Source organism: Gambusia affinis, linkage group LG16 (genome assembly GCF_019740435.1).
Source record: "Gambusia affinis linkage group LG16, SWU_Gaff_1.0, whole genome shotgun sequence".
Taxonomy (NCBI): Eukaryota; Metazoa; Chordata; class Actinopteri; order Cyprinodontiformes; family Poeciliidae; genus Gambusia; species Gambusia affinis.
In genome coordinates this window covers 13,355,621-13,376,114 of record NC_057883.1, presented here as the reverse complement: position 1 = coordinate 13,376,114, position 20,494 = coordinate 13,355,621, and the positions used below count along the sequence as shown (strand labels likewise).

General features: G+C 37.3%; 3 protein-coding genes across 5 annotated transcripts in view; all 3 read right to left on the bottom strand.

Moving 5' to 3' along the window:
* Positions 1–1,535: 1,535 nt before the first annotated feature.
* On the bottom strand, positions 1,536–9,794 carry kcnk17 (potassium channel, subfamily K, member 17). The gene is made up of 7 exons (XM_044141915.1): positions 9,755–9,794; positions 9,384–9,653; positions 6,366–6,480; positions 4,609–4,775; positions 4,339–4,507; positions 3,983–4,244; positions 1,536–2,341 (listed from the first exon to the last, which is right to left on the bottom strand). Exons 2-6 carry the CDS (start codon positions 9,597–9,599, stop codon positions 3,997–3,999), a joined length of 915 nt encoding a protein of 304 aa, XP_043997850.1. The 5' UTR covers positions 9,600–9,653; positions 9,755–9,794; the 3' UTR covers positions 1,536–2,341; positions 3,983–3,996.
* Positions 9,795–10,293: 499 nt separating this feature from the next.
* Positions 10,294–13,676, bottom strand: LOC122845626 (potassium channel subfamily K member 16-like). The gene is made up of 5 exons (XM_044141914.1): positions 12,827–13,676; positions 11,766–11,880; positions 11,519–11,685; positions 11,256–11,424; positions 10,294–11,086 (listed from the first exon to the last, which is right to left on the bottom strand). Exons 1-5 carry the CDS (start codon positions 13,037–13,039, stop codon positions 10,875–10,877), a joined length of 876 nt encoding a protein of 291 aa, XP_043997849.1. The 5' UTR covers positions 13,040–13,676; the 3' UTR covers positions 10,294–10,874.
* Positions 13,677–16,970: 3,294 nt separating this feature from the next.
* Positions 16,971–20,494, bottom strand: part of kif6 (kinesin family member 6) — a 52,601-nt gene continuing 49,077 nt past the window's right edge. For 2 of the 3 annotated variants that reach the window (XM_044141910.1, XM_044141913.1), the window contains 4 exons: positions 19,650–19,739; positions 19,444–19,530; positions 18,642–18,754; positions 16,971–17,390 (listed from right to left, as the gene is read on the bottom strand). In XM_044141910.1, coding sequence (XP_043997845.1) covers positions 17,368–17,390; positions 18,642–18,754; positions 19,444–19,530; positions 19,650–19,739 — 313 coding nt within the window. In that variant the 3' untranslated portion in view covers positions 16,971–17,367. The remainder of the gene's footprint in view (positions 17,391–18,641; positions 18,755–19,443; positions 19,531–19,649; positions 19,740–20,494) is intronic. The other variant, XM_044141911.1, reaches the window with a different exon arrangement.

Here is a 20,494-nt window from a genome sequence, read left to right as displayed (position 1 = left end):
TGAGCTTATCTTGTGTAAATTAATTAATAGGAAGAAAAAAAATACTTTACCACATTGATTCAGCTTAGAATATCCAAGGCTTGCCTGTGGCAATGAAAATAAGTGGATCTTTTTCTAACTGTGGTTGATATACATGCGTTAAGTCTATTGCACTTTACAATTCTCAATGAACCATGTCCAGAAAGGCATTGGCAATCTTTTTTCAGTCGCCGCCCCCCCCCCCGGTATTTTCACAACCCCAACAGGGAATAAAAAATAAAAAAATTAACTGCCTTCTACTGCAGTCTGGAATCTTACACTTTCCCCTTAGATATTTCCACACTTTTTCCACCAACTTAATGTGTCTGTCATTGCTGTCCATCTGTCTAACACGTTCTCAGTTTCCGCCCCTGCTGCTTTCCGTCTGTCTTTGCTATTTACTCCATCTCAGAGTAAGCCTGGCTTTCTGATATATGAGCCTCAAGACGCGTTTGCATTTCTAACTAGAGTGCCAAAGCACGAGCGGTCGCACCACTCTTCCTCTCTAGACTTAGAGCCAATGACGTAATAGTCAGAAAAACTTGCATTAGCTCAAATTTTGTCTAAATATATACATTTTATTGCTGTAAAATTATATCGACTATGGAGACATTATCAATACCGTAAATTTGAGTTATTTAATACATTCTGTTTGCTTCTTTGCCTTTATGTATTTCTACTATGCTTGCTCTGCACTGCCATCTCGTGGTTACCAAGGCAACTTCAACTTCACAAACCTGATCTTACAAATCGTCACCTCCAGAAATAATGACTCATTATGTCATTTTTTTTCTTTACAAAAGTTGTAATAATAATAATAAAATAAATAAATAAATAATTTGGAAAAACAAAGTCTTTAAGTAAATAGCTTGCAGATGTCATGCACAATAAGCCTTGTACTGAAATACATAAAAAGAAATATAAACAGACTTTGTACTTTCTTAAAATGGTTATTTCTTTGTAGCTTAGTTTTGACTTCTTTATAAAACCATGTTATCTGATGAGGTCATTTCTCAAGTATGTATATGTGTTCTAATATTTGATTTTGCACCTGACACCAGCAGTAGACTAAAGTAAGAAATAAGTTGTTATGTTAAAATAATGTTGATATAAAAAAATAATTGTAAAAATAATCAACTGTTAACTACATCCTGTCCTTAAAACAGTATAATATATTTCAAATGTTTTTTTTTTAAAGCAATTATAAGATAGTTAATGCAAAACTACACACATAAATTTATCTCTGCGAGTCATTAATATTAACCATTAATCTCATATTTCAATCTCTAGATTTTAGGTTAGATTTGAATGAGCCTGTTTTATAACCTCAACGTGTCAAAGACTGTCGGCTGCCAAGTGCCTTGGAGCTGGCAGCTGATGAGTTTGAACCACAGACAGATTCCGTGGAGGTTTCCACTCTGCTTCGACCTACTTCTATAACAGAAGCACAATATAATTTCTCTACAGGATTTTAAGACAAAAAGTTATTTGAACAAGAATCACTTTTGTCACAGCTTCATCTTTGTGGAACCTTTTATTTTTGTTTGTGAAATGACAAACCAGAGGCATTTAAAATGTTGTTTTTGTATCAAGGCTACCTAAAAAACCTTAAAAAAATGCATGAAAACTGTAAAATATAAAATGACCTAGACTGTTTACATATTCTTTCCCAAACTTCCTGAACTTCAATCTTTTTGTAAAGATGTTATTAGGCTCTGTGGATCCACCTCAAGTTGTACAGTCTACAGGGATCTTTGTTTGGTACCTGGGGATAATATCAGTACTTCTCTTAAGCAAGTGAGTAAAGTAAATAAAAATTCACTTATATAGCAGGAGTTCCCATACAAATGTCACAAAGTGATTTACAAAAAGAGTAGCCCAAGAACATACAATGTACAATGCAGACAAAAAAAAAACACACAATCAAAAATGCATTTTACAAAAACCCACTAAAGGTTTTAATAAAAATATTTTTAGCTGGTTTTTAAATGTATCAGCAGGGTCCAAAACTATATAGGCAGTGTATTTCAACAGTCTGGGTGACACCAGCTTGGAAAGATCAATCTCATTGAGTTTTGATGACCACAAACAGGTTCTGATTCAGTAACTTCAGAACATAGGAAGTGGCCTATATTTAAATCAAATCAACAATAGAAGACGCTTGTCCATGTAAAGCTCAGAAGGTTAAGACTAACATTTTAAAGTAAAACCTAGATCTATAGTAGCAACTATAAGACATAGGTTATATGAGTTCCTCTGTCTGAGCCCAACAACAGTCTCTCTGCAGTTCTGAACAACCTGGAGAGCAGCCAGCCCCTTCTTCCTGAACACGTAAAAAGGACATTACAATAGTCAGGTTGAGACAAAGGAATGAATTATCATCTTCAGGTTACTTGTTGACATCATTAGTCTAAACTTAGAGATATTCCTCAAATGGAAATATAAAAATAAACAGTTTTTAATCATCTGCTTAATTGATGCTCAATGGTAAAAAGCCTAATTAAAAATAGCACCTAAGTCTCTGAGTGTCTGCAAGGCCTAAATCACCCAGGTAGAGTTTAATGTAAGACACAGATTACTGTTTGGAGTGGTCAACAAAATTTCAATTTTGTCTGGGTGTTGCTGGAAGTAATTGTTTTTTTTAACAGTTGCCTACTTTTTGTTAAGTGATCATTAAAGAAGACAATTTCTTAAACTCAGCGATTAAATGAGGAGTATAAAAACATCATCAGTAACAACATAATAAACATTACTAAGGTGCTTAATGACATGAAAAAGCAATAGGTCCCCGCATGGAGCCCAGACGAATTCCATGAAACCCAGCCATAAATTACTTTTTTTTCCCCCACTAGGCTGTAAATTGGGTGGCAAAAGCCCTTTCAAAAAGCTTTGACATAAAAGGGAGTTTGGAAAAAAGCCCATAGGTTTTATGTAAGGTTGGATCCAAGTTGGGGTTATTTAAGTTTTTGTCCAACAATGGCATGTTTAAAAAAGATGAGGAACACTCAGTCAGAAGGGTAACATTAAAACCCCCAACAACCCAAAGACCAATGACATAAAACATATAGGACTTCTATTTCTTCAAAAGAATGATGGTCAAAAACTGTCCCCCCGAAGCCAAAATCAGAAATCTACTTTATTGAAAAAAATTACATTTTACCTACAATAAAAATGTGAGAATTTGAGTGCAAAAATGGATGCTGTTGAAAGAAAAAGAAAGTGATTTCTAAATTTTCAAGAAATTCTATCTCGCTTTTTGTTTTTGTACACTGTCCTCTTTTGTGTGTATATGTGAACATTTTCACTCCCTTAAAAGCCTAAAGAAAGAGTGAGAAAAGGAAAAAAAAGTGGATTTATGCAAACTATAAAAAAATAGAATTAGATTCTTCTTTTTTTAAGAATATATTGAAGATCTCTTCTCTCATCCCTGTGAGAGCAAAGGAGGGAATAACTAATTGCAGTATTTATACAAGAATTAATACAAGAATTGCTACTGACTGCACTTTTCTTCCTCCTCCCTGGCGCTGCATTCATGTAACTATTTTTCTAATAATCAAACCAGTAAAAGTGGTTCCCTTAAGTGTTTAAGGAAATAACAAAATGGGATGATTACTTCATAATGAAACATGGTTTTTAATGATATAGATCCTTATTATTTTTACACAGATTTATGTATGACTATTTGCTGCATCTCTGGAAATTTGTAAAAGTGACACGTACTACATAAACTACAAACTGCAACTCCTCTGTGGAACATAATGAGACATGTCGCTTTCTTAATCAGCTCGCTGGCCACTTATCAGAACTTTACAACCTTTGATCAGTCACATGCTAATAAACTGATGATTATGAAAAATTACAGCCTTTACAGCCTTATAACACATGTACTCATGGCCTGTCAGCCAGTTCCCATATCTTAAATCCAGGGCTAATGGTCGTGTAATTACTCACTAAAAACCTTCACCTTGTTGTTGTAGATTACTGATTTATCGGAGACTTCTTCATCTCATCATGCTCCATTTGAGTGTCGGGATTGTCGTTGTCTGCGCTCTCAGACTCTTCCAGAGTCTTCTCACCACAGCAGCCTTTTTTGAGGAGGGAGTTAAGCCGCTCCAGGATGTCAATGGAGTGGTTGATGAGCAGGGCGAGCCAGGCCAGGCCAAAAAAGATCCACGAGGCCATGAGGACGCTATACCAGTCAGGGTAGTCTTTGTCTGGATTACTATCTGGAAAGCACAACGAAGAATTGTGTCTTTGTGACAATCAAGAATAAAAGTTAAAACAGTCAGTGGATGTTTGGGATTTTGGGCTATGCTGTACCTGCTACAAAATCCCCAAAACCAATGGTGCTGAGGGTGATGAAGCAGTAATAGATAGCCTGGGAGTAGGTCCAGCCCTCCTGCTGCTGGAACACAAGCATGGGCATGATGAAGAACAGGACGGTGCCACAGATGTAGCAGAACAGGTGGACAAAAAACCGTGTGCACCCCTGCAGTTTCACCAGGGAAAGAGAGAACAGTGATGTTGGTCACACTCCAAAGAACAAAACAAAACAAAAAAATACTTATTTCGTCCTCATCACTTGCTTACCTTTCGTCCAGATTTGCCTTGCAGGAAGTCTGAGACATTTCTCTCCAATGCGAGCATGTACTTGCCCACTCTGTTGAGCACCACTACGTTGAGAGGAATCCCAAAGAGTGCAAAGAAGACGCAGAAGATCTGACCAACTGTTGTGCTGGGGCTCATGTTTCCATAACCTGTCAAGATAAAAACATTCTAATATCTCAATGTTTTATGGCAGATGAACCGCTTTAGCTTTATCTTTGTAAATATGAATAATTAAAAATAACATTAACCTACAGACTGACAACATGTACCATGCCCATGCCACCAACACCCCAACATCGTCCTTAGTAAATGGCATTAGGTGTGCTATGGCCAGACATCTGGTCTCATTTAACACACTGGTGGAGCTACTGGGCTTCAGAGATTACTCCGAGTTTTGCATAGTCTGACCTTGGAGTGAATTTCCTGGGAGTTTCGTTCTTGGGAAGAACGTGTCCTTTAATGCTTTACAAAACTATAAATGTTCCTTGAACTTTTTTATTTTGTCACATTATGACCACAAAGTACAATATATTTCACTGACACATTTTGGGATAGGCCAACACAAAGCCTTTTATTTTAAGTGGATTGCCATTTTCTTGGAAGGTTTGCAATTATGACATACTCCTTCCATTTTTGGATGACAGATTGAACTGCGCTCTGTGAGATATTCAAAGTTTGGGATATTGTTTTATAATGTAGCCCTGTTTGAACCTCCTCCACAACATTATCCCTGATCCCTCTGCTGTGTTCCTGGGTCTGCATGGTGCTGTTTATTTACCAGTGTTGACATTTATGGCAAAATTGTTCCCAAACCTCGTCCTCAAGTATCCCGGTCCTGCATGTTTTAGTTGTCCCCTTATTCTTCTTCTTGAAATTTATTGGCAGTTGGCAAAGGTGTCCCCTTTCTTCCAAACACCTGACTTAAATGAATGGGTGATTGCAGAGAAGGTCATGCAATCATTGGAATCAGGCCTGCTCAAACTGAGACACATCTAACACATGCAGGGCATTTTGGAATATTTCAGGACCAGTTTAGGGACCGCTGAGATAAGCCATGTCAATACTTTTCAAAGGAATGGGATTTGTTTTCTGCTTGAGAAAAATCTTGAATGGCAAACTCTAAACTGGTTAGAAAAAGTCTTAGAACTGTTGTAAATAGGCACCAACCTTCTCATATTCTTGAAGATTATTTTACTGCTGTCTTTTCACCTTGACACCTTGCTAACACCCATTTTGTTTGTGTTCTATGGTAGAAAATTAAACCAAAACTGGCTTTATTGAAATGTCCAGACTGATGATCAGTTTTTTAGTCCATTTGGACAGCTGCTGTCTTCTTAAATTCAAATCCTACGGAAACTGTTCCTGTAAATGTACCAATAAGTATGGCTTTAATTCCTTTTCTACCTCTGCTGGATAATCCTCTTTAGTAGGAGATTAAGACACTAAATTGTAAGATTTTAGTAAATAGAAGTTAACAGTAGAAATAGGATAAAATAAAGTAATATGTTAGAATACCGGCGCATAACTGGTCTAGCCTTTAACTGCCCCTCTAGCTGTACTCAGAAAGCTAATAATTGTGACAGAGTGAAACATCATCATCTAGACACATTGTTTATCATAATCACATTCTTTTGAGATTAGATATCATTTTCAAAATGAGGTTGATCTATAATTGGACAGGTTATCATTTTCAGCAGGTCATACTTCACAGGAAGTGTGTAAAAATATATGACGCTGACCTATAGTTGTGACCACAGTGGCAGCAAACACAGCCGAGCTGGTGAATTTCCAGAAGCCGTCTGCAGTTTGGTTGCCTTTCAAACTCAGACCAACCTTTGATACATCTCGAACAACCTGGAACAGAAAACACAGAGAAAGCTGAAATTTTCCACGGTTTCCATTTTTCAATATAAACAGACTTTATTAACCACATGTGACTCCTGCTCACAGTAATCTAGTCTATTTTTAGAACACCTTGGAGCTATTCTGGTCAATAAATCATTGCAATCAGCATTCCACAGTAGAATATCTTCTCACCTCTGTGTTCAGAGTTCAGCACCAAGGTGAGATATTAAAAATACTGCAAATAACAGGTTCAAAGTTTGCAACACTTTATGTGAAGCAATGTAAAGTTTGTTTTATTCACACACCAGGGGCTTTACAAGTAAATACGCAGGGAGTTAACTTAAATCTTAGAGTTTTGTTCTTCCTCTTTTCAAAGTTTGCTGGATTTGCTTTAATACAATGCAAATAATTGTCTTTCTATTACCAAGTGGCAGAACATTCACCTGGTCAATAGTTTCAACAGTTTATGTTTCAAGTTCTAACATAAATTTGAATATGCTAAGAAGCATATTACATGCGCTTCTTAGGTGTTTTAATAAAACCAAGGTTCTCCTAACAGAACATTGAAAACGTTTGTGGCCAATCAACATCCATGTTTGACTCATGTAGGCAAAGCAGAGTTAAAAGTTTCCACAAGCTATTTGCATGCGAAATGGGTTGCCTGTTTGTTCTTACATGCTTCCCCCTCCCTTTCTTTGTTGCTTAGATTTGATATCAAATCAGTCATGTTTGAAAAATCATTGCCCCCTACCAAACTTCTATTGCAAATTTCTTCTTACTTTTCCCAAATTTTTAAAAGGCTCAAACCAAAATGCAAAATTTTATGTGAGATTGATTTTAGCTCAACAAAAGCCTATTTTTGACACTAATAAAATCTACATTTTCCTATGAAGACATTTCCTTTAATTGATTCAACATTCAACTCTGTTATGAATTATATTAAAACAAATTATTCCACTGTGCACAGAAATACTGCGGTGTGTGGTATCCTCGTACCTTAGAAATAAGATGTAGTCATTTTTCTCTAATATTTTTGTCATGTTCCTTTAAGTTTATTTTGTATTTCACAGGATGAATCACTCCATTGGGATTCAATTGAGTAAAGCTAATGGGTATTTTAATGATTTATTAGATGAAGTTGACTGGACATCTGCTTTGCATTCTGCTGGATAATAAACACCTGACTCTGTGACTGTGTTTTTTCAAACTGGCTTAAGTATCTAAAGTATCACTTTTCTGCAAGGTGGATTTATCTCCTTTGCAAAGTCTTTGTCACTTCATGTATTAGTGGTGTACTGTCCTACTTAACCTGCATTGTGATGCTTAATAAGTTATAAGCCAAATATCTGTAATCACTTGTTTTCAGTGTTGTTTAGGCATCCCTCTACATGTTAGTTCTAGCTTCTATCCCCAGGCCAAATGAAAATATCAACTCTTGTAGGTTTTCAGGAAAACCAGTGGTTCTTTTTGCTGAATCTAGTCAAGAGTTTGTAACTTAACTAAGCTTAAAAAGAAGAATCTTGCTGAACCAAACACGGCTCAGGAGGTGGAAAGGTTGCCTTAATGGTTGAATGTGTCGCCACCTTACTCCTGATAGTGGTACTGAGGGATTGAATAAGACAGAAGTTACAGAAATTGCTTCAATAGCTAACCATATGTCATGAGCCGTATTATTTGAAGTTTAGGTAAGTCTGTTTTTTGTCTGTTTCAGTAATCACACTCTTGTGTCTCTGGAACTCCAGTGTCTATTGTGCTGTTCAAGGGTGCACTTGTCGTTAAAATGAAGCCCAACTTAATGATTCTTTTAAAGGTGTTTTTTGAACATGTACCCAAAGTAAATCTAGATCATTACTGTTAAGATTCAATTAAGATTCAGTTTTGATCTCTTTACCCACAGACAAGACACCAAGATAAATCTAAACTGGAACACCATCATAGAAAAATTGGATTAGCAGTTCTGCAGAGAGAACACCAGTTGTGATTTTAGGTTTCAGGAGTAAAGAGTAAAGTAGCTACGTTTGTCTAGAAGAGATAATATTTCATGGCACCCCAATTTTTTATGACCACAACCCCAAACACACCTTTAATGTGCTCTCAGATGTAAAAGCACAAAACACCTGATCAGGGCTGAATTACTGTGCGGCTGTATGGCTGCAAGATCTTCCACGGGTTCAGAATGAACTCTATGTGTCTTTATAATAACCTCATTACTTTATTACCAAAACTATCAATGTATGCAGGAACATAGTGGATTCCAATTTGCTTTTGCATCAAGAGGACCTTCACTCACTTGCAGGTTATTAATAAACTGTGATGCTCCACCGCATCATCACGAATACTCAGAACAGCCTGGATGGTTTTACCCAGATTCTTCTGTCCCAAAACCATCTAAACATAAACCCAATTGTTTACATTTTTGCTGTCTTTCTGGTCATCTGATGCATATCATAGCATGTTTGATGGTGGGGAGTTTATGGTTCATAAGTTGAATTCTTTTTTGAGCAAATATATCTCCTCCTAATTCCACGTATGTTTAATAATAGAATGAAGGTTTGTAGTTGAGGGCTTCCAGAGAGTTTAAAGGTCACCCAACTGCAATTTAAATAAAATTAGAAGCTGATGGCAAAATATACAAATTATTTATTTTTTAATTTTGGTTTACTGTTTGAGTTTTTAAAACGATTGTCAAGTCATGGTGAGGATTCCTCTGCATTAAATGTAATCAAAATTTAAGAATCACATACAGACCTAGCTGCATTTTAAAATCCACTAAGCAAATGACACAAAAGTGTACAAGTTTATTACTTTTTATAGAATTATAATAGGTTGTGATCCATTATGAGTGACGTTATAATACTTTATATTATTCTAACTAATCCATTTAATCATATTCAGACTTCTGAGTACCTTACCTGAGCCACGTCCTCTAGACCTTCTTGGTTCAGGCAGCTGTATGTCATTAGCAGCCTCTGTTTGTTAAGGAGCAACTTGGAGAGATCCTTCCTTCCAAGATCTCCTTCCAGCTTCCAGAAAATCACGCCACCAATCAGCACGTAGACCACATAAATCACACCAAGCATGAGAATGGATGGCACCCGGGCCAGATTTAACATCTCCTTCACTCCCATGTTGGCCTGGCAGTCCGAATGTTGACGTCCAGTTTTAGCTCGGAGTCTCACCCACTGCAGTCAGGTGCAAAGAATAGAGAGGGTTTACCTGGCGGACTCACATCACAGGCAAATGAACCTCTCTGGAGCACTACTGTTGGAATCACTTCACTGACCTGACATGCAAATCCACGGCAGAACAAGTAGGAATGTACAATGTCTTGGAAAACCCAAGATATGCACATCGCTTTAAAGTTTCTCACATTTTGTCAGCTTAGAACCAAAATCTTTAATGGGAAGTTTGAGATTTTATGTGATAACACAATCTATTTCAAAATGATAGCCCTTAATAAAAAATAGCACCATCAACTGTCTTTGGAAGTCCCCGAATAAGTAAACAGAGTCTACCAGTATGTGATTTAATCTTGGAACATATCTAGCTTTACAAAGCTGATAGCGATGCAACCTAAAAGCCTAAACCAGTTTGCTGCAATTCATTGAAAGGTCGTATTGAAAAGTATTGACTCGTCAGGAATGAAGACAGATGGATGCGACATATTTCTGATTTTTATTTCTAATAAACCCTGCATCCTCTTCCTTCGACGCCATCATTGTGCAATACTTTAATGTTGGTCAAATACAATAGGAACAAAAACATAAAAGTTTGTGATTGCAACGTGACAAATTGTGGAAAGGTTCCAGGTGTATGAGCTCCTTTGCACGGCATCTTGAATAAATGTCAGATTTAGTGTTTTTAATTTTGTCTTCTGAAAAAAAAAAAAAACATATGGTAGTGTCAGGTGAGGGCCATCCTCCTTTTTTCCACCTCACATCACCATCTTGATTAATGTGTTGGTTTAAGATAGCCGTCCGCGCTCAATTCACTAGAGTCTCCCGTCAGCACACAAACACAGATGTGGACCTACATCAATGAACACACACAAAACACATGCCCACACACGCACACACACACACACACACAATGTGACATAGTGTCATGAAATAACAGCCCAGATATGAGCTTCCTGTTTGAACATCTAATCATAAGGGCGGGAATCAGAAGAGAACAAGGAGAAGATAAACACCAATCATAGAATGGAAAAAACATGATTCCTGATCAAGCAGGCTTTCACACTGAGGTAGAACACAATATATCACCAATATATGTATGTATTAAATCTGCTGATGCCTCGTCTTGTATTAAGAGAAATCTTAGAGAGAGAGAGAGAGAAAAAAAATTAAATAAAATATTAACTTGCAGAATAATATTACTTGAAAGAATTTTAAAGTCCATTGTCAGATCTTTGATGTGACTTCTAATTTACTGGAGGAAACGTCCTCATCCTCTTCTTCGTGCTTCTTAAAACCTGGGTGAGTCAGGATAACCAGGTTCTCCATGATTCTCACTCCCATGTTGAGGATAAGCGCGAGCCAAGCAAGCGCGAAGATGATCCAAATGCCCGCAAGGCAGCGGTACAAGGAAATGTACTCCTTTCCTGGGTCGGTGCCTTTAAGCAGAAACATGTAAGAACAAGTTACGTGAGTTTGTCTGAGTTCAGAGCGCACATTAATCTTCCAACGCCTCACTGACTTATACAACAGAATGAGACCTGGGAGCTTTAGGTAGACAGAAGTGACCGCTGCAGCCTTTCTAGCACATTAGCGGTCTCTACTCACCCACTACATAATCTCCAAAACCAATGGTGCTGAGGGTAATGAAGGCAAAGTAGAAGGCCTCTCCAAACGTCCAGCCTTCCACATAACTGAACAGAAGAGGAGGGATGACAAGAAACAGCAGGCTGCCGGTGATGAAGAACAAACTGACTGCCAGGGCTTCCACGGCTTTCTGGGACAGAAAAAAACAACAACTTTTATTTAGCCAATATATGCGACTATCAGTTATATGCTGCATTGCAGAATAAAGAGAACCATGTCAGAACCTTGTGAGGAACAACTGCCACCATCCCTGTCTCTAGTCGACCCAGATGAATAGTCAGACACTTGCCCATTTGTTTCAGGAAAGCCAGGTTCAGAGGAATACCACAGAGTGCGTAAAACACACAAAACACCTGACCGGACACAGTGCTCGGGGAGAGGTTTCCGTAACCTGTGAACCAGACAAGTAAGACGTAATGAAGCATCACATTTTACAACAACTGGAGCTGAAAGGGTAAAACATCAATCTACCAATGGTTGTGACGACTGTGCCAGCAAAAAAGAAGGAGCTGCTGAAATCCCAGTTACTGGGGTTGGTTGAGTTGCCTGAGGGGTTCACTCCCTTTTCCCAGGCATATAAAATCACCTGCATACAAAGTAAAATGCACATTAAGACATAAATCAGCAATGATTGATGGGCTTGAACAGAAATATTCTTGCATAACCAGACTTGGGTTTAGAAGGCTGTGAAGCTAAAACTGATTTTTTTTTTTTTTTTATCTACAATGAGTTTTACATTAAATCCTTTTAGAATTAAGTAATGATTTAGCTGAATCAGGTAAAATACTTTCTCAGTTTTTCTGATTTAATGTTAGGTAACCTCATATTTGTCAGGGTAAATTACATCAGACTTGGTAGTATTGAAATATTTTTGTTCAATCAGCAAGACTTACACAACCAAGGTAAAAAAAATATATATATATTTTGTTTAATTCAAGTTAAAGGGAATAAATTAGAAATTTCATAATACTCTTTTAAAAGGTAACCAATGACTAGTAATATTAAAAACAAATGATATAAAACCAAAAAAATCTAAATAAAACTAAACAGGTAAAAAAGGTAAAACAATCACAATAAAAAAAATAACTACATCATTGCCATCATTGTCAAGATGAATAAAGATAAGCCAATAGATCGGAAATGAACATATTTTTCTGTAATAATTTTTCCAAATTAATTTTAACATATCTTTTTATGACGGCAGCCCCATTTAAACCCTTGACCTTAAGAAAATTTTTAAGGTCACCAGGGTAATGATTTTGTCAAATGTTATAAATTACAACACACTTATTGATCTTTCAAACCAGTTACTGTAAAACCATTTATTGCGGTAAGCCTGACCTAATAATAAAATTGATTTTTCAGCTTTACAAACCAAATGTACCAAATATTGACATAATGAATTAGTTTTATTTGTAGAAGACTGAAGCTTTTGTCAACCACAAAGTGGAAAATAACTCTAAAACCATGCATTTTAACCTCTCCTAATCTAAAGAAATATTTCAGATTACTAGGAAAAAAAAAATAGAAACCTGGACAAACTTCTCCAAGGCAGGACCATCCAAGCAGGTGTAATTAGCCAGGAAATGTAGTTTTTCCAGCTGGAAATAGTTTCTGTTGTTGCTCTCGGCTTCTCTTTCCAGAACCTGGAAGATGATGGCCCCGATCAGCAGGTATGTGAAGTGGGCCAAAATTAAAAGTGCTGTCCAGTTCACTTTGACCCGAGCCAGATGAAACCACGCCATCAACCCCCAACCCCACCACAGCACCAGAAAAAGACAAAAATGCTGGTGCTCAAGCTCAGAAAAAACATAAAAGTACTTCAAAAAAAGAGGAAGATTGAATTTCTATGTTAAGCAGTTCTTGTGAAGTTCTCCAAATAGATGTCCTGTTACTTTAGAAAAATGCATTCTTCTTAAAAAAAAAAAAAAAAAAGGTATTTTGAAAAAAGCAGTCTTGTTTAATATCACAGCTGTTCAGGCTGATGTTGTATCTCTCTGAATGGCAATGTCTTCAGTCTGACTGGTCAGAGGAGCATGGGTGCTGATTTCTGGGTTACCAAGGTAACGGCCGAACTCTTTTCCTCTATTAGCGAGCGACATCTGGTCCCGAGCTTTCCGCTGTTTCCACTAATAAGGAAGCAGTGGCAGTATCTTGTCAGCAGAACAAAAGTTAATGTTTTACCTGCTTTCCATTTGACACCCTCAGATGTCGGTCTCCTACTTTGGGATCTGGAGGTTGGAGGTGATTTAATTCTATAAATGTGAAATCTGTCAATGTTAGTGGAGCTCCTCTGGAAGTTATTGCAACCCTTGACAAACGGGGAAGAAAATAAATCCAGAGCAGTATTTACATCCTTTGATCTGATCACATTTTGTGTCGTTACATCCAAGAATCTTAATGCATTTCATTTGACGTCTAAATAACATACAGTCCAGCCGTCAATGGTCAGAAGCTAGGGCTGCTAAGGACTGTTAGAGAACATTGGTGAGCAGCAACATGAAGAGCAAGGAAAACAGCCGAGAGGTCAGGAATAAAGTTGTGCAGAAGTTTAATGTGGGGTTAGGATGTGAAACTCAACTACTAGCTGTGATCTCTACAAGCAATACTATAAGTTATGTAAGGACTGATCAAATAAAAATAAATAAAACAAAACAAAAAATCAGAACTTTTCTCAGTGCCTTAGCATATCAACCACAATGAAACATGTTGGTGACACTGTTATGCTCCGGAGATGCGTTTCTTGAGTAGGGCTTGGGAAGATGATCAATGAAAGAAGGATTTAGCTCTAAAAAGGCTAGGTTTAGAAGAAAATCTATTAGGCTGCAAAAGACTTGAGACTGAGGGAAATGCAAGAAAACAACCATAAACATATAGACAGAGCTACACTAGAAAGGTTTATATTAAAGCATGTGCTTGGTTTGAAATAGTCCAGTCAAAGTCTGGACCACAATTCCATTTCAAATCTGTGGCAGCACTTAAAAACTGCTTTGCATTGACTCTCTGTCAAATAAGTGGAAACAACAACAACAACAACAAAAACTGTCTCTACTTGTTCAAAACTGGTAAGGACAAGCCAGTTGCAGTGATACGAGGCTCTGAAAAGCATTAGCAGAGTTGAGATTAGTATAAATGCAAGGCATCGTTTTAAAAATAAAATCTACATGAAAACAAATTTAAAAACCTTGCGCCCTTTCACTTTATGAATATGCACTATTTTTTGTTGGTCTGTCACATAAAACACAAATAAAACCCTCTGAAGGTTGTGATTTCAACTAGACAAAATCCCACGTATCAGAACTTGTATCTGAGGCCAAAGGTTTTGTTTTTACAGTTTTTCACTTTTAGTCTCAGATGCAGGCCCGGATACATGTGGTATTTTATCTAGTTTGTCTAATTCAGTTTCTTTACAAATTAACTTTTTAAAGTCTTACCAGTATAAATGCTCAGTCTTTTTACAAGTCAGCTGGAACAGTTTCTGCACGTTTTCCATCACATCTGGAGCCAGAGCTGTTCACTGTCACATGGGACGAGTTTGAAACTTTTCTTGAATACAAACCAGAAACTAAACCCTTTGAAAACCTTTTTATAATGAATATCTTTAGCATTATTGACAATCCTGGCATCATGTTGACATGTGGCTGAATAGATATTAATGCTGGAGCTGCAGTTTATTGTACCACCTGGTTACCGCTTAGAGACGTTCCAAATGATCCAACAGAATTAAGATCCTTTTAAAGTCAAAATTGTTTCCTTTTTCTTACGCACCAACATTGTTAAGTAGATGACAGGTTTTCCTTTCAGAATGTTTTTAAGCCTTCTTTAATTTGAATAATGATGCTGGAATGGTCTCACCATGTGACATCATTTAGAGAGAAGTCAAATTTGACACTGCTAAAGTGTGCCTGCTTTTTTCCGTAACCTTATGAAGCCTTCCTGTGCCCTCACCACTCTCTGTTTACAACTAGTATTTTACTATGATGAATCTACCCAGTTTATCAAAGACTACACCACACCCACAGCTGCAGCCTTAAACAATTCTATGGGACAGCACTGGGATGGAGCTACACTAATACATAAAGGAGATAAATCACCTTGACACAAGGCCACTATGACAGCAGTGACAGTGTAGATGGGCCTCATGTCTTGAATATGGTTCTTCTGCTGCCACAACTCTCCACAACAAACCAAGTTTACATACGATTCTTTAGTATTTTGTAGATTTGGTTTTAAACTACGAGTTAGGTCAAAAGACCCGGGTATTGTTAGTTAGATGCCAGGATAAAGGCAGAATTTGTTTTTTACTTTCTTCAAATGATTTCTATCAGAAAGAGCAGAGGTGTTTAAGTGTTTCGGATGATGGCTTTGTCAGCTTCTAATTCACAACATTTCAGTTACATGCAGATGTACTGGTGGGGCCACACATCAATCGCATTGTTTCCTTGTGTGACATGGAAAAAAGAAAATCAGCTGAATCAGCACAGATGGCATTAAAATGACCGGGAATGCATACCATTAAAGAAGGATATTGCAATATTATTTCTAAATATTGTAACAATACTGTTTGTGATAAAAGCACATTTATCTCACAAGTCTTTTTTCCCCATCATCACAATGCAATACCACTATCCATAAGCTTTCTGATAACAGTCACAAATATCTATATTAGTTATAGGCATTAAAAGTAAAAAGAAATGCAAATGGTTATATATATTATCATCATGCAAAATTTTAATGCATGGGCGCCTTAAGTATTATAAGTAGTCATTTGTGATTGCGATATTGCACACTTATTGCAATAGCTACTATGAGTCGACATATAATAATAAAGATGAAAATGAAACTGCTGCTATGGCTGGTCAGTATACATGGATATGATTGGTTGTATATATACAAATTGGTTTCTATTTCAAATATATGAATTGAACACATTCGGGAACTGAATTGGATCCCCTATCCTGTAATGTGAACTACCGTAAATAAAATTCAGTTTCTGTCAGGGTGTACCTCGCCTTCTAGCTAATGGATGAATGGAGTTCTACAATTCCATATTACCTTTACACAGATCACAGATGGAGTTAATGTTATGGCGACAAGATGTAACAGGTACGACTTGAAAGGGTGAGTTGTCTTGGAGAAATATCCAAGGCAACGACAGAGCCCAGAACTGAATGCAAAGTGTGCCACTTCTTGCCATCCGTCAAACAAATTAATGCAAAGCGATGCAAAATGTTGACAAGTTCTTTGAAAAGTGTAGGTGGTTCCACAGTGGCTGGTTAGATTTTCTTCCCTATGGCTTGAAGCAGAACAGCTGCAAAGATCTGAAGAACAGAACCAATTACTTGTTTTTGAACTAAGGCCTCAAGGTTTTCCCAGAATTTAAGAATAAATGTACCTAGTAATGGACTGTCTTCCTGAATTTTCTTTATGTTACACTTGCTCTTACACAGAAGATTCCCATTTGAGATTGACAGAGAGAATTTTGCTAGGTAATTGTCCTGGTGAGCTCAACAAGAAAATAGGATAATAAAGTCAACACATAGCACAAGTGCTATTTGTAGCATTGTAAAAGTATTTTTCTCTGAGGACAAAAGTACAAAAAATAAAAACTTTGTACCCAGCAACTTGTTTCCTGGAGTGCAGAACAATAGCACAATCAAGTGATGCTCAGACATATCAGGACCTTACAGTTGCATTTTGCCTTAATTGTTTGGGCAAAGCAATGAAAAGCTTTATTATTCACACTACATCCCATAGTTTTATATTAACTTACATAAAAATTAATAGAGCGAGCTCAGCTGGAAATATAAAAAGCACTTCTTTCTAAATGTTGAAACATCATGTCACCAATTAAAAAGTTTCGCAAGATTTCAACAAATACTGCCACTCTTTTCTGGTAATTCTTATGCCTTTTCTCTGTTGTTTTACAGTAGAAGGGTTTAGATCAAATGTTTGACACAGTCTGTGGTTTATGCTGCTGTCCAGAATAAGAAAGCATGAGTGGTCTGTGGCAGTACAAATTCCCAGGCCATTTGTTTGCCAGGAAGTGATGATCTGGCTCCTCGTTAGAACTTCACTTCACATCTTTATGGGATCCTAAAATACACAAAGCACAAACCTATTTGATAAGTGGCTATTGTATCTAACACAGCACAGATTTGACAGATAGCAACACTTGGTGCACTTTTCCTTTCCTCAGTTAGTTAAAAACTAAACTCAACTGATTTGTACCTCATTTAGACTTTTTTTTTGCCATGTTGTAAGAAAAGTACTAGTCTAAACAGCTCAAGTAGCCTATGACCTCAGCTTCTCTGAATATCTGATGACAAAATACAACACAAGCAAATCTGCTGTTGGCAAAGCAAACATCTATACAAAAGTTAAAAAGGGAGAACCGACAAATCTATTGAGATGGTATTTCTCTGAGTAAATATGTCAAACTGTTCTTTATATAATATTCTACATAAACACTGTTACAACCATAATATCAGAAAATGGAAAATGAATAGCAGAACTGAACACCTGGCAAGACAAGGTAGATTTAGGTTTAGGGTCTGCACCAAAACTAACAGGCCATGAGACATTTAATCTGAAAATCAGCCAATAGGCACCACTGGCAGTGTCTCAAAACATAGTCGGAGAATAATTTAATTGCTTAGATCAGGGTGTCAAACTCTAGTTTTCGAGGGCTGCTGTCCTGCAACTTTTTGATGTGCCTCAAGTCCAACACACCTGAATGTAAGGACTGAATCACCTCCTCATCCCCTCAAGCTCTACAGAGTCCTGTGGTTGTGGTGTGTGGGACCAGAGATGCATCTAAAAGTTGTAAAAAGGCCTGGAGTTTGACAGCTATGGTTTAGATCAAAGTGCATGCATGTGTCAGAATGGCCACGCTGAAATTCAGTGGGGCAAAACTTGGAAAAACTCAAGTTCTTTTGAGGCACTGTATTGTCTGATGAACTCAAGCTCTTTAATGCTAACAAAACTTTGTGATGCATTGTAATTCATCACACCACTAGAGTGCAGTGTTGCGCACCCATGAGTACAGTTTGCACCAATTTTTGTGTGCAAACTGAATTAGTGCGTGCCTGTGTATATGACCTTGTATTTGATACATTTTAAGTCTCAATAAGAAAACGTGCTGCTTTTGGGTTAGGGGTTAGGTTTAGGACTAAGGTGTGAATTGAGTTTAGGGTTAGGCATGTACTGGTAATGGTTAGGTTAAGGGTTAGGGTTGGGTGTAAGCTATTGAAATGGATGAAAAAATGAATGGAAGTCAAAGTCCTTGAGAAGACAGAAAGACACTACATGTGAGAGGGTGTGTGTGTGTGTGTGTGTGTGTGTTACCTATCCTGCTGAGGAGATTTTTCCGGGCCATAACAAAGGCCAGGATGTCGGAATCAACTTCCTTATCTCCAGTCAGTAGAATTGAAGAAGACGTGAGTGTTGTGGAAAGGTCCCTGAAACGTACTTGTGGTTACCCTACCATGTGAAGGGTTGAAATTTGTCTTTTACAAAAAGTGATCATGTTTGTTTTGGAGCAGGCACAAAAAAAAGTCTTCAAAAAAAGACCCCTGTATGAAACAGGTAAACTGTTCAGGGAGCCAAATTTAAAGCAGAAACTTTGACAGAGAACAGCTCCTTGTGTTTCAGAGCCTCGCTACAGAACAAAAGTAGGTCTGTGTTGCGAGTGCTTGTTTAAGAGGAAGCATATACATATTACAGCGAGTGTTTAACAGTGACTGTAAAAAGGAGCTTTCAGCAGCTGGGTTAAAGCGAGACTTTTTTGATTTGTGAACATTACTTGCAGACATTACTTCACAAAGGCATTAAAATTTATGACGGCTCTCGTAAGTGAAGAAAAAACACAGAACAGCTATAAAATCTGCAGGTCTGGGCTGTATGTATGGATTTCTGAGTCATTGCACACATACTATTGTGTGTGTGCGGGTTTGTATGAAATTATTAATTGAAAAATTAGGCAAAAAAAAAAATAGACTTAATTTCAGTTAGTAGGAGTCGCAGCCCATTCAATAGATGCCAGAAAAATAACAAATTTCCCAAAGTTAAACTATTTCAGTCTTCTAATTAGCTTTTCAGTGGAAGCTGGATGCTTTTTAGGTCTGTGATAACCCTCTGGATAATGTACCTCCAGCATGAATCTGTACTCTCCTCTTGGGACTTGTTCCAGGTTGACCAAACTGGTGCTGGAAGTTTGTCTATGGGTTCAAGACAGCTGAAAGTAAGGCAAATTTAGTTATTTCCACTCTCAGCAATTTTTTTTTAGTTCACAAACTGCAATGTAGTACAATCTAGACGTACTTTCCTGAGAGAGAGAATTAAAAAGTGACTGACCTCAGATCAGGAGCAGAAGAGACTGAACTGTCCAGATTTGTGTCCTGCTTTGACGGAGACTCCTTCATTGTGCTGCTTAGATCAGGAGCGCTGTGGAAGAAAGCAGAGCCTTTCATAAAGACAGAGATAATGTCAAAGTAATACCACAGGTTTGTGTGTTAAGCATGGAAGTTATCTGTGTCATCTTCTTTATACCACCAGAGGGAGCTACAGCATAAAGCAGCCAGAACTTTTCTTCTGCAGGTTCATCAAAATTAAACACAAGGTTTCTTTTTAAAACACTGAGGAAAATGTGCCAGAAGGCCAAAAACATGCCTTTTGAACTTTTTTTCCTGTTTCAACAACATATGACATGTCTGACTTTTAACCCAATGTATTGTGTAAACAATTTGTGTTTTATCATTTTTATTTCATAACTCAAGATAAATCTGCTGCTACATTATAGACAAGCAAAATAATCCAAAATAATTTCTCGTCACTAACAACTTTCTTGAACACGGGTTACTTGAAGAGAGAATATACCAAAATTTAATGGTATTTTAGTCCAACTTTTGTGTAGATGCATCTTAGGTGTGCAGAAAATATTGATTCTAGCGAGTTGCTGACATTATCTGTTGTAATCACACTTCTAATACAATAGCAGAACCAAAATTTCTCCTTTGATGTTGCGGAAATTAGAATGAAGAAATTAGATCAGGCTGGATGTTTAGGCTTGACCTTTTGAATAATTCATCTTGATTATTTTGGGCCCTCTAGCAAGTTTCTTCCAGGCTTGTCCTGCATTCAACTCAGTAGGATAGTGCCCCCATCTTGTTTAGTAGTGGTGGGGATTTTGTGTTAAGGGT